The following is a 13,235-nucleotide window of genomic DNA, read 5'->3' on the forward strand; positions in this document are numbered from 1 at the left end:
CCCCCCCACACACACACACACACCGAAATACGCACTAACTGCAGAGGCTGTAGGGTCCTGGGCAAACTCACTCACAGGAGAAAGTTCTCTGAAGTCATGTATTTTATTTTCAAAATGCATACATAGTATATATTTGTGTTTACTTTAAAATAAATATAAGATTTTTTAAATAGTTGCCTCAAAAATAACTAAGGTTTTAGAAAATCATCCTAAAATCACCTGAAAGGCTCCCAGGCATCTGGAACATCCAAAAGCACAGAAGATTGCTCTAGCAGAGCACCTGTCACACTGAATGACCTCCTTGATTGCTGTGCATTCATCTCTCTTTGTGTCCCCAATGCCTGGAACATTGCTTGGCATACAGCAGGCACTCATTAAATGGTTAGATCATAAAATGCCCTTCAAGAGTAGGTTTTTTGGCTAAGTGAGGACACAATGCTTAGTAAAGGGATCAATTGTGGTCAATCAGAAGAGGATGGGTAGGAAGTTAATCAGCAATAAGCAGAACTAAGATATATGTAAGTTTTGTCTTTGGGCTCTTACATTCCCCCAACTCCTCCAGGGAACCAAAGTGCTTAATCTTTATCCTGCCTATATTCTCGGCTTCACATCAAAAATCCTATTTAGCTATGGTAAGGGGAGAGATCAACCAAAGGACTGGTATGCATGCATAGAAGCCTAACCAATGGAGACAGACACCAGGGGGTGAGGGCACGAGCGGGGGATGGGGGGATAAGGACACATATGTAATACCTTAATCAATAAAGAGAAAGAATCCCATTTAATGCAGACCTGGTTCACAGCTCTAAGAGGAAATGTTAAATCAATTCAAACTAAGATGTTAATAGATATCACAATGTATGTGGATATTTACATTTTAAAATAAACCTCACCCTTTCATACCCAAGTGAGGTAGTATTACTTCAAGCGCAGCTAATAGGCATGTACATCTTTTCTAGGGCAGAGGGACTTTCTAGTGACCCTCAGTCACCACCCACAGATGCTCCTTCTGCCCCCAGGTAGGGTTGGGTCCCATAAAGAGCACATTTTCAAAAAAGAAAAAAAACAAAACAGATAAAAGGGCTAACACTTTTCTAGCCATATTATTTCATTAATAAAATCCTTCTTCAATGATTTTACTTTCAGTGAAGTTAATGTGATAGCCCTTATATAATTTCTCTTTTCCCTCTAATTTCCTTTAAGACTTACTTTTTACATCCATTTCTAGGTGCAAAGAAATGTGTACACAATTATGCGAGTGATTCATAATTCCACAAGTATGGTCTATAGACTTTTCCGTGGTTGGCTCTTCCTCCATCATTGCTGAGGTTCTGGTGCCTGTTTTTAGATTACAGGTAATGTTATATTCCTCCGAGTGGTCAACTGCAGGAGCTACAGTGAAGTTAAAATGGCGACAAGGTGAAAGATCATTTGCCTTCACTTCCATGGATCCTCTCATGATAAGAACTAGAAAGAGATTAGAAAAATGTTATTCACAAAATAGTATTACCTAGTAAGAAAACAATTTAAAACTAAATCTCTTCCTATATATAAAAAAAAGTAGAAACAAGAAGTTACCTGCACTAAATTTTTTTAAGATTGTGAAACCCAAAGGACAGTAAGATTGAAACAGAATCAGAGCATCTCAAATAAAACACAGGTATTTCTCTGACAACTTGTGGAACAGATGTTATTTTTCAAAATTCTCACAACAATATTTCTCATTCCACATTACACTAGTTTGCTAGGGCTGCATCACAAAGCACCATAAACTGGGTGGCTTAAGGAACAGAAATTTATTGTCTCACAATTTTAGAGGCTAGGCTTTCAAGATTAAGGTGTTGGCCAAGTTGCTTCTTTCTGAGGGCTATCTGGGTAAGGTCTGCGCCAGGCCCCTCTCCAGCCTTCTGGGGTTGCTGGCAATCTTGGCATTCCATGGCTGTGGAAGCATCACCCAATCTCTGCCTTTATTTTCACATGGTGCTCCATCTGTGTGCTTGTCTGTGTCCACATTTCCCCGTTTTATAAGGACACCAGTCATATTGGACCCTAACCCATCCTGTTGACCTCATCTTAACTAATTACATCTGCAACAACCCTATTTTCAAATATCACTTTCTGAAATACTGAGGGATAGGACTTCAATATAATTTAACCCATAACATACATGTTAACTTAAAATTTTGCCACTGCACCATAAATAGGTAGAGTCTAATACCTTGAATCTGGGTGGGAGGGTTTGTAATAAGTGCAATCTACCAAATTCAGAAAAAGAGACCCTTCATGGTGAAGCCAGAAAAGGTGAAGCAATATCTACCTTGTTCCCTGGAACATAATACTGGGGCCTTGCACCACTATGTACCAGTTCAACAACTCAAAGTGATCATGCTGTGCGGAAGCCCAAAGTAGCCCACATGGAAAGACCACATAGAAAATTCTGAGAAAAAACCTGGAGAGAAATGCCCCCCTGTCTCTAGCTGCTCAGCCCCTCTGCTTTAGCTCGCCACTGTCTTACCCAACAGTATGAAATGCTCCCAGCCAGAAATGCCCAGTTATGCCCATTCTGAATCCCTGGCCCACCAAGAGGAAGAAGGAGGAGGAAGAGAAGGAGAAAAGAAAAGAAAAGGAAAGAAAAGAAAAGAAAAGAAAAGAAAAGAAAAGAAAAGAAAAGGAAAGGAAAGGAAAGAAAAGAAAAGAAAAGAAAAGAAAAGAAAAGAAAGGTGGGAAGATGATTGCTATTTTTTTAAGCCACTGAGTTTTGGGGTGATTTATTACACAGCTATAGCAACTAAGAGAACTTATCAATGCACTGTTTTCACTTCCTTTCTTTTTTTTAAATTTCCTTCCAAGCCAGAGGGCCTCACTTTCTTTTAGTGAATTGATTTGAACATAACTATTTTAGAATCGTTTTAGACTTACTGAAAAGTTGTGAAGACAACACATGGAGTTCATATATACTCCATACCAACTTTCCCCTATTATTAACATTTTACATTCACAGGAACATTTGTCACAATTATTGAGCCAATATTGATACATTATTATTGACTAAAGTCCATACTTTATTCAGGGTTCCTTGTTTTTTACCCAATGTCCGTATTTTTCACTCCAGGATTCCATTCAGGGTACCTATTCACATTTACTCATTATATCTCCTTAGGCTCCTCTTGATTGACAGTTTCTTAAACTTTTCTTATTTTTGATGACCTCAACAGTTTTGAGGAGTCCTGAGCCAGGTACTTATAAAATAGCCCTCGATTGGGATCTTTTTCTTTCTTTCTTTTTTAATATCTCAAGAAAAATGATTTTAAATATAATGATGTTATATGCAATAAACACCCATTATTTAAAAAAACACTGTTTTCAATTTTCAAAGAGACAGAGAAGTAGCACCTGTGAAATGCCAGCCCTTGAAACACTTTCTAGTTCTTTGCTATCATAAAGGTATTTCCCCATTTTGCTTTCTGGTGATTTGACCCAAAGCCCTGCAATAGTTACAGCACTACTTGAATAAGAACTCAGAAGAAGACATGTCTATTGTACTTCATCAAAAGTCAATGACAAGAAATCTTGTTCCCAATTTTCTGTTGTTGGTATTATTAGAGATGTCCCCTCCTTGTTCCCATTTCTAAAGAATAGGGAAAATGCCAATATAAAACAAATAAAAGGCAATCTTGCCTATGCCTTTTTCTCAGTACATTTCAGCTTATCAGTGACAAAAATAAATCGGCATAAGCAATCATTTTTATGCTTAGGCTTGAGGCAACCAATATATTTTGTGATTATAAGTGAATTACTTAATTTCTCAATGATTCAAATTAATACAATTTAACTAAATAATATATATTGATCACATAATAAATGTAAGATTCAGTTATACACTACAGGTAATATGTAGTTATCTTTTATTTGTTCATTCATTCATTAAACAAATACTTATTGAGTGCCAAATGTCAGACATTATGCTAAGATATAGAAATACACTAGTGAACAAAGACAAAGACCTTGCCATCAACAGGCTCACTGGATAATTAGACAAGTAAAAAGACAGCTCATATATAGTGGATAAATGTTAAGCAGGAATAGTTATAAATGTATCAAGAATTCAATGACTCCTTGGAGAATCAAAGTGTGATTTTTTTTTACTATGAGAACCTACAAGTTTGTTTAGAATTTTTAATTCACATTTTAAAGTCCATTTATTTAAATTCAGTATCTTTGAAAAAAGCATGTTAAATAATTCTTTAACCATCAAATCTTTGTGCATTACAGTGGCATTGATATTTTGAATAGATATTTTGTTTTTGATCAATCAAAGTAAACCAAGAACAATTAATATCTCAAAGCCCTTCAAGTCAGTCATCAAGAGCCACTCCAGGGACTTAAAATTTGAATATATTATTAATACCCTTTTTTAACAGAATATGGTCATCTATCCTTGATACATTTCATTCTCACTTTCCCTTTGAATTTACCTTTTGGTGTTTGTTCCTGAGAAATAAAATCCATGTTTCCTTTGGACTCACAAACCAAACACGAGGAGCACATTTGAAATTCACTTGTGATGTCAGGGCATATCCTGGTGAAGTTTTGAACGCTGGAGTGATTTAGAAAAATTCCCATCATAGTTTCAGTTTCCCTTACTGGTTGCAGAAAAGTCACAACAGAAAAATTTAAGGAAGAGAATGAATAGGTAAGATCGGGTTGTAAGCGTACTTCCAGACATGATAGCTCCAACATGTTTCCTATAAAGGAAAACAAAAACTTTCTTTACTGTGAAAGTTTGAATTTTTCAAATATACACACAAGAATAGCTCCCAGTTTTAGTCAGTACATTTCAGCTTATCAGTGACAAGATTTTGTTTTTACATGAATTAACAATAGCTACTCCATTTAAATATTTCTTTTTAAAGTTTATCAACATTCCCTATTAATTTTCAGCAAACAGTCCTTGTTACAAAGTGCTCGGAAACCCTAGCGTTTTAACCATTCTCTCTTCTGGGCAAGTTCTAACGGACAAGCTCAGGTTCCTCTGAATTCATCGGTTCTACGCTGGAGGTTCAAGTCACCTGCATGGAGTTGAACAGGGAATGGAAGACATGAACAGTATAGCATCTCTATTAGTTTCCAAGCGCTGTGTAACAAGTTACCACAACCTGGGTGCCTTAAGGTAAGAGATTCATTCTCTTACAGGTCTAAAGGCCAGCAGTTCAACACCGGTTATACTGGTCTGAAATCTAGGTCTCTACAAGGCCACACTCCCCTGAAGGTCCTAGGGACGAATCTGTCCCTTGCCCCTCTTCCAGCTTTTGGTGGCTGCTGGCATTCCTTGGCTTGCGGCTGTATCACTTCAAACTCAGCCTGTGTAGTTGCATTGCCTTCACCGTGTCTGTCTTCTACTCTTCTGTCTGAGTCAAATCTCCCTGTGCCTCTCTCTTGTAAGGACAGATGGTTGGATTAAGGTTCACTTGGATAATGCAGGATAATCCCCCATCTCAAGATCCTTAACTTAGTCTCATCTGTAAAGACCCTTTTTCCTTATAAGGTAGCATTCACAGGTTGTAGGTTTTAACACCTAATATGTTTGGGTGGCCATTATTCAACCTGCCTAAACCTCCAAAGATGAAACTTAACAGGATGACATAAGTTGTATTTTTGTCTGAAGACAAACATTTGATATGGAAATGGTGGTATAAATAGAAAAAAAAAAAACATCAACTTCAAAAGAAAAGACAGAAAGACTTAGTGTTGTATCTGTCATTAGCCAAGATACTCGAACAATTTCATCTCCATGAGTCTCATTTTCTCATCAGCAAAATAGAGATAATAACTCTAGATTCTGCTAACCTCATGGGGTTATAGTAGTATCAAGTGGTATAGTACATATGAAAACACTTCTGAAATTTGTACAAATGTATATTATTTAAAATTCAGACCCATGTTCCAAAGTAAAAATTAAAAATGCATCCTTCATTTAGGATAGAATTGTCTATGATTTAATTTGCACAAGTAATTAAAGATCACTCTATAAAAATCAGAAATCCTTACTTAGCTTAGCAGTGGTGCTCAACTAAGGAATAGGTATATTTCAGATATTCCCATCTGACTCTCATTTGCCAGTATAAGAAAATAAATATGCTCAACTCCACCATTATATGTCTTTACCTATATTTCATATAATCATATAGGGCAAAATACTATATTTTTTAAATTTTCTAAATAATGTGGAGTACAATAGAAGAATTACTCCATTTTTTTAGAATGATTACTTCTAGTCATACATCTTGGTTCTAACTTAAAAGAAAATGAAGCTATTGATTAATATTAAACATTTCTTTTGGTTCTAGAATTTGTACTTGAATATTAATTCATAAGTGTTTCATTACTGATGATATTTTTATTATGTAATAAGTTAAAGGCTCATTCCCTTCTGCATTTGAAATTGCTTCTGTGATAATTCACATTTGATTTCCAGCTTCAAACACATTTCATACTTGAGTTGCTATAAAGTTTTTTGGGAGAGGGATAATTTACTCAAGTACATAATTTTATAATTTATTTATAAACAAAGATGTAATCAAATAGTAACTAATTTTTTAAAACATTGTCTTCAATAACAATGTCCCAGGAGGGAGATAGAAATGCACTAGCTGATAGAACTCTAGCTTTTTTAATGTTAGCAAAATACACAAAAAACTTATTTCTTGCCATCTTTCCACTTTCCTCACTGGAATTTTTCAACTCATGAAATTTTCAACTTTTTGAATTTATAGTTTTATGCTATGACCTAGAAGGGAGATAGAGAAATTTTACTGTCAATAGTGCAGTCTTATTCAATAAGTGACCAACTGGGCTTCTTAGAATTTACATTTGGGTATGAGGTCATTTTATGATGTTTTTTACACCTTGGGTTTAAATAATTCAGTTGGAAAATAAGTAGAGGACATATCCTTCCCTGATATAATTTTAAGAAATATGCCAAAACCGGTTTGGCTCGGTGGATAGAGCGTCAGCCTGCGGACTGAAAGGTCCCAGGTTCGATTCTGGTCAAGGGCATGTACCTGGGTTGCGGGCACATCCCCAGTGGGAGATGTGCAGGAGGCAGCTGATCAATGTTTCTCTCTCATTGATGTTTCTAACTCTCTATCTCTCTCCCTTCCTCTCTGTAAAAAATCAATAAAAATATATTAAAAAAAAGAAATAAATGAATTCTACTCAATCATTTTTGTTATCAGATGGGCTATAATTTCATCACCATAAACAAGGATTTATGATTTTAACTACTGCCATTAATATTGCTGGGAACCAGGAATCTAAATTCTTACTCCCAGAGATAGAACTGCAGGCCAGAATTACTCCACTAGTAGGACTGCCATCTCTCAGAGGAAGTATACAGAATGCTAAATAGTATTAGGAAAACACATTACAGTATAGGACAAATGCCCAGATCAGTTATTTTTTCTTTTTAAAGAAACATGGATGATCTTTATTTTCTTTTATGGCACATCCTGGTGAAATTATGAAAGTTATTTTCTTTTTAAACTTGTATTATAATAAATCATATATAAGCATATATAAAATGTATCGTGCCAGTTAAATAATAATAAAAATAAACACCATGTATCTATCACACAGATTAAGAAACAGGATATTCCCAACATCTTTTAGGCACCCTAACCTTCCCATCCCTACACACAACTTCTTTCCCAGAGGTTGACCACTCTCATGAATTTTGTGTGTACTACCCCTTTGCTTTACCTTCTTTCAAAAATGTATATATTCCAAATAACATTGCTTTTAGCATATTTTAGAAATATATACATATATATGGAATATGCTATATGTTTTCATCTATTACTTGCTTTTTCTGCTCAATATGTCTTAGTCATGTTGCTGTAGTTAATTATTTGTGGTATTCATGTGAAGGATGTATCACAATTTATTCATTCTCTGACTGTGAACATTTGGGTGTTCTATTTTTTGCTGTTCTGAATAATGCTGCTATGAACTATAATGCTCATACATGGTGGAACTGTACAATAGTCCAACCAACCACTTTGGAAAACAGGTTTTCATTTCCTTTAAGTTAAATATACTCTTAGCATATCGCCCAACAATTCTACTCCTAGGAATTTGCACAAGAGAAATAAAAACATATGTTCACACAAGTATCTGTAAATGAATTTTCATGGCAGCTTTTTATTTATAATAACCCAAAACTGGAAAGAATCCTTTCAGTCACCTTTTAGTGTCCCTGTCCCCACGTATGGCCCCATGACACTGAGACTCTAGGCCACCAGGAATTGGTAGGTGCCCCTGACGTGACCAATTTGTTCACTGTTGCTTGCCCATCTGGATTTATAATTTTTAGTCATTTTTCCCCTTTGAGAAGTTTTCTTATCAGTTCAACTATGTATTTTTTTAATTTTTAAATACGTTTTAACTCACATTTTATTTTATTTTTTTTGTGCTAGGAATGTTTTTCAAGGTAGGGCTATAAGAAGAGAAGTCTCAACTCTCTGTTGACCGTCAAAAATCTGTGAAAATTTATAATAAAACCTTCACTGCTTGACAGACGATAAGAGCTCCAAAAACTACTCTGTGTCAAGTCATGTTTCCCCAATACCTGAGCTATTTCTCTGTTAACTAGTTGTCAGGGAACTTTGGAAGAAGCATGGATTATTTTAGACAATACATACTCTGAGTTGTTGCTCCAGAATATTAAATGTAAACTAGGAAAAATAAGAAATTTTTTCCACTAGAAACATAGCTAAGTGCAGCCATTTTTGAGAAGCATTTGGTGACTTCTTATAAAATTAAATATACTCAGGTATTCTACTACTAGCTGCCTCATATAAATGAAAACATATGTTCCTACAAAGACTTGTACAAGAATGTTCATAATAGCATATTTATAATAAAATAAAATATAAATGGAAACAAGCCAATGGACAAATAGAAAAATTTAGTGCATTTATACAATGGACTACTTAGCAAAGAAACTATTGGTATACTCAATAACATGGATGAATCTCAAAACATTATGCTAAGTTAAATAAGCCAGACCAAAAATATTGTGTGATGATTCCATTTATATGAAGCATAAGAAGGCACAAAACTATACTATGATGACACAGGTCAGGAAGTTGCCTTGGGGGTGGGAGGAGATTTGACAGGAAAAGGCAGAAGGAATCTCTCTGGGAGTGTTGAAAATCCATAATTTATATGGGGATGTCAGTTACATAGGTGCATACCATTGTCAAAATTCATGAAACTGAGCATTTAAGATCTTTTCCATTTTATTATATGTAAGTTATGTCTTTCAAAAGCAGAGCAAAACAAAGCATACCAATTGCTTCTGAAGATCTTGCATCATTATTGGGTATTCAGCAATTTAAAAATATTAGCTGCCCAGAGAGGAGAGAGTGTATGGTTTTGCTGCCTAATTTACAGACATTGGTTAACATGTTGTTTCCTTCGATCACAGGTCTGCCTCTGTAACAGTTGGCATAGACTCAAAGAGTATCCATTTCAGCAGCAAAAGCTCAATTATATTTCCATTTTGGATCCAATGCTGATGCTTCTTTAGTAATACTGAGTGGGAAAGGGTGAAAAAAGGCTATGATGTGTTAACCATCTACCATGTTAACCAGGTCAGGGACAGAGAAGTCTAGATAAGATATGGATTTATCATAAACATTTGAGGGAGACAATTTGAAATACTTCCTGAGGGTAAAGGAAAAAGTTTGGGGTTACTTTTAGCTAATGGTACCAGTGTGTGAAAGGCAGGTTTGGGACAGAAGAGACTGCTGATTTTACGTGTCAAAACAAGGGACATAAACACATTGTGAAATTCTCCGTGGGAGGAAAAAATGGTAGAAAAATGACTCAGGGTAAAGGGACACATATCATTTTTAATTAAATTTATTGGGATGACATTGGTCAATAAAATTATATATGTTTCAAGTGTACAATTCTATGATACGGCATTTGTATATTGCATTGTGTTTACCACCCAAAGTCAGTCTCCTTCCGTCACCATATATTTGACCCTCTTTACCCTTTGCAACCCTCCACTCCCATTTCCCTCTGGTAACCATCATACTGCTGTGTCTCTGTCAGTTTTGTTCATTTGTTGCTTTGACACATTATTTTTAAGTAAAAAAATTCCGTGAAATAAATGTCACAACCTTCTTTCTGAAGATTTTCAGAATAGTCTCTTGAGAAAGATGCTTCATTGTGAATGAGCTTACGTATTGAATGACTTGAAATGAGACATTTTATGTAAAAGTACTTGGTATACTACCTGGCACATGTATAACTATTTGTTAATTTTTTTTAAATTTAAATAGTCACAAAACTATATCCCAAACCTTATTGGCAGTTACAATTAAATTTTTCGTAAGCCAGACAATAAGAAGAAATTAAAGAGCCCATTTTTGAGAAGTGGGATAACACTTTCAGGCAAATCCATGGTGGATAGCCTTAATTAACACTTTTTTTTTTATACCCCAGACATAAGTAACATGTACTGCATATGCTCAGATGCTTCAGGGGTTAGCCCTGAGTTCATTAAGTATTTGAAGTTCCTTTATCTTTTGTTTTTTTCAACTCCACTGCTCATTAAACCATCATTTCCATTAGAAAGTGTGAAAAGGAAGAGGAAATTAAAGCTAGCAAACATAGTTTATGTCAGTTTGGCTCTTAAAAGTTAGTGAGGAAGTCAAAACAGCTAGATAAAATTAGGTTTGAGGTGTTTTCGTCTGCACTATTCCTGTCCCACACTGTCACAAATCATCAGGAATATACTTGTGTAACTCATTACTACCTCTGGTTTCAAGAATTTCTGAGATATTTATATGAGTACATTTTATTTGAAAATCAATAATAATTGCTTCTCTTAGAAAGTGCTTCTGCAAGCAGGTAAGGAGAAATATTGGGTGATCATTTGAAATCTGGGAGTTATTTCCCGTGGCAACAAAAATGAAAGAAACATCTTCCCCCAGACAGGCCCGGAGGCCACTTTTCCTGCGTTCACGTTGAGCCGCTTTACGTGGCTATCCAGTAATTGCAGTATCGTATTTAATTATTTACCAGTCAGTCCTCCCGACTGAAAACTCCTTGAAGGAAGACCTACCTTTCATTTTTGTAGCCCTGGGTTCCTAGTACAGGTAGATAGTATTCGTAAGTGAAAGAACGGAAAAATAAAAGATTACTGAGGTTTATATGAGTTAACCAAGTCTCGCTCTCTTGTAAACATTGTCCAACAAAAGTAGGTTAAGTCTATTGTTTAGGGAAAGCTAGCTCCCTTGATTTCAAGAAGCCCTGAATCAAAATATATCCTCTCCTTTTTATATCTCGATTATCTCCATGCAATATAAGCCTATCAAAACATTATATTAGCTACCAAATCTTAGCATAAGCTGCTTTTCAAGTAAGCTGCAAGTATTAGAATAAGCTCTCCTGCCAATGCAAACTCATTAAAACCCTCAGACACCGTTAAAGTTCCTCTCCTTTGGTGAAGTTAGAATAAATAGCTTCTACTGTATAACTATGATAATTGAATATTCCGAGTAATGATTACTCAGAGACTCAGATACATTCTTGATGAAAAATGATCAAATACAGTTCTCTATTTTTAACATTGGCCTTGGACGGTTTGTTATTTTCAAATCAAATCTATTAAGCCTCGTGAATACATTATTCCTCATTGAGATTCTTTTTTAATTCATTTGACGTGTTGAAGGGTATCAGTGAATAATTTATAAGTAAAAATCATTTATAATATTTGTCTTAGAAATTAAAGTGAATAGGACATAAGGAAAAGTGGGGGGGGGGGAGACACAAGAAACTGATAGGGAGGGTGAAACTATACAGGAAGAGCTCAAGGTTAATTTTAGCACTAATGGAACCCTCTAAGCTTATTATCTAGATAATTTTACCAGAGAGTTTGTTTTATGAACTATACTGGCTAGCAAGTCAACTCATTTCATAAAACATTGAGTATTGTTGTGATTTAAAAATTACTAAAATATAAAGATTTTTAAAAGCAAAAACAATTATGTGCCCTTATGGATAACATGAGGTGATAGGAAGTAGTCCTGGTTTTCCATAAACCAGTGTAAGATATAAAACATGAGCCTTAACTGGTTTGGCTCAGAGGATAGAGCATCAGTCTGCAGCGTGAAAGGTCCCAGGTTCAATTCCAGTCAAGGGCATGTACCTTGGTTGCGGGCACATCCCCAGTAGGAGGTGTGCAGGAGGCAGCTGATCGATGTTTCTCTCTCCTTGATGTTTCCAACTCTCTATCCCTCTCCCTTCCTCTCTAAAAAATTAATTTTATATATATATAAGATATATATACATTTTAAAAGCAATCCTTTTAACAAAAAACAGATATAAAACATTATTATTACACTATTTTTAATACATGATTCTTATACTACTGTACATGTAAAACATTTTGCCTAGTAATAAAATTTTTTATGGTGGCTCTGTGCAAAATTTCTTCTACCAGAAAATGACATCAGGATAAGATGGTGCTTTTCAAACATTTTATTTATTGGCCCTAAGGAAGGTTCCTTTGAAACAAAATTCCCAAATAAGTTCATCACCCCAAAGAGTCCGGGGAAATATCTATGCTGTTTTTGAAGGAGGAAAAGAGAAATGGCTCTTTAGAGTATGTGAAGGCAGTAAAGGTATTATTGGAAGCTGATATAATTGGTTAGGAAACTAGGAGAACAAAAATTATATCAATGTCGGTAGTTACCAGTTCACATAAACAGTAACCAATAATTAGCAAGTAGTTTATTGAATCTTTTTTAGGCTGATTACCTAGATTTCATTAGATTCAACCTAATTTTTTGGAGGTGCTAGATATGCCTATATGACCTACCTTAGATAATTATTAAATGAGCTTACTCTCAGCCCACAATCGTTTAAACATTTAAATAGTTATCTCTAGTCCAATTCTAACTATTCTTTTTATATTTGCATTCAGTGAAATCAAGAATTAAAAATATGTGCTATTTAATAACTACGTACTAGTATAGTGCGAGGTGGGTACTGGAAATATCGGGGGGAACACTTTGTAAAGTATATGATTGTCTAACCACTATGCTGTACACCTGAAACTAATACAAAAAAATGGAAAATAAATATATATGTACGCTGTGGTTGCCTAGTCTAATCAACATAATGCCAGAAAAACAAGAGAAATTTGAACAATTCAATTG

At 35.1% G+C, this 13,235-nt stretch overlaps 1 protein-coding gene across 1 annotated transcript in view; it reads right to left on the reverse strand.

Annotated features, from left to right (window-relative positions):
- TMEM156 (transmembrane protein 156) overlaps positions 1-13,235 on the reverse strand; it is a 32,408-nt gene that overhangs the window by 18,443 nt on the left and 730 nt on the right. The window contains exons 2-3 of the mRNA XM_006759339.2: positions 4,476-4,745; positions 1,210-1,467 (exon numbers count right to left, since the gene is read on the reverse strand). Coding sequence (XP_006759402.1) covers positions 1,210-1,467; positions 4,476-4,745 — 528 coding nt within the window. The remainder of the gene's footprint in view (positions 1-1,209; positions 1,468-4,475; positions 4,746-13,235) is intronic.

Source organism: Myotis davidii, unplaced genomic scaffold (genome assembly GCF_000327345.1).
Source record: "Myotis davidii unplaced genomic scaffold, ASM32734v1 scaffold235, whole genome shotgun sequence".
Lineage (NCBI taxonomy): Eukaryota > Metazoa > Chordata > Mammalia > Chiroptera > Vespertilionidae > Myotis > Myotis davidii.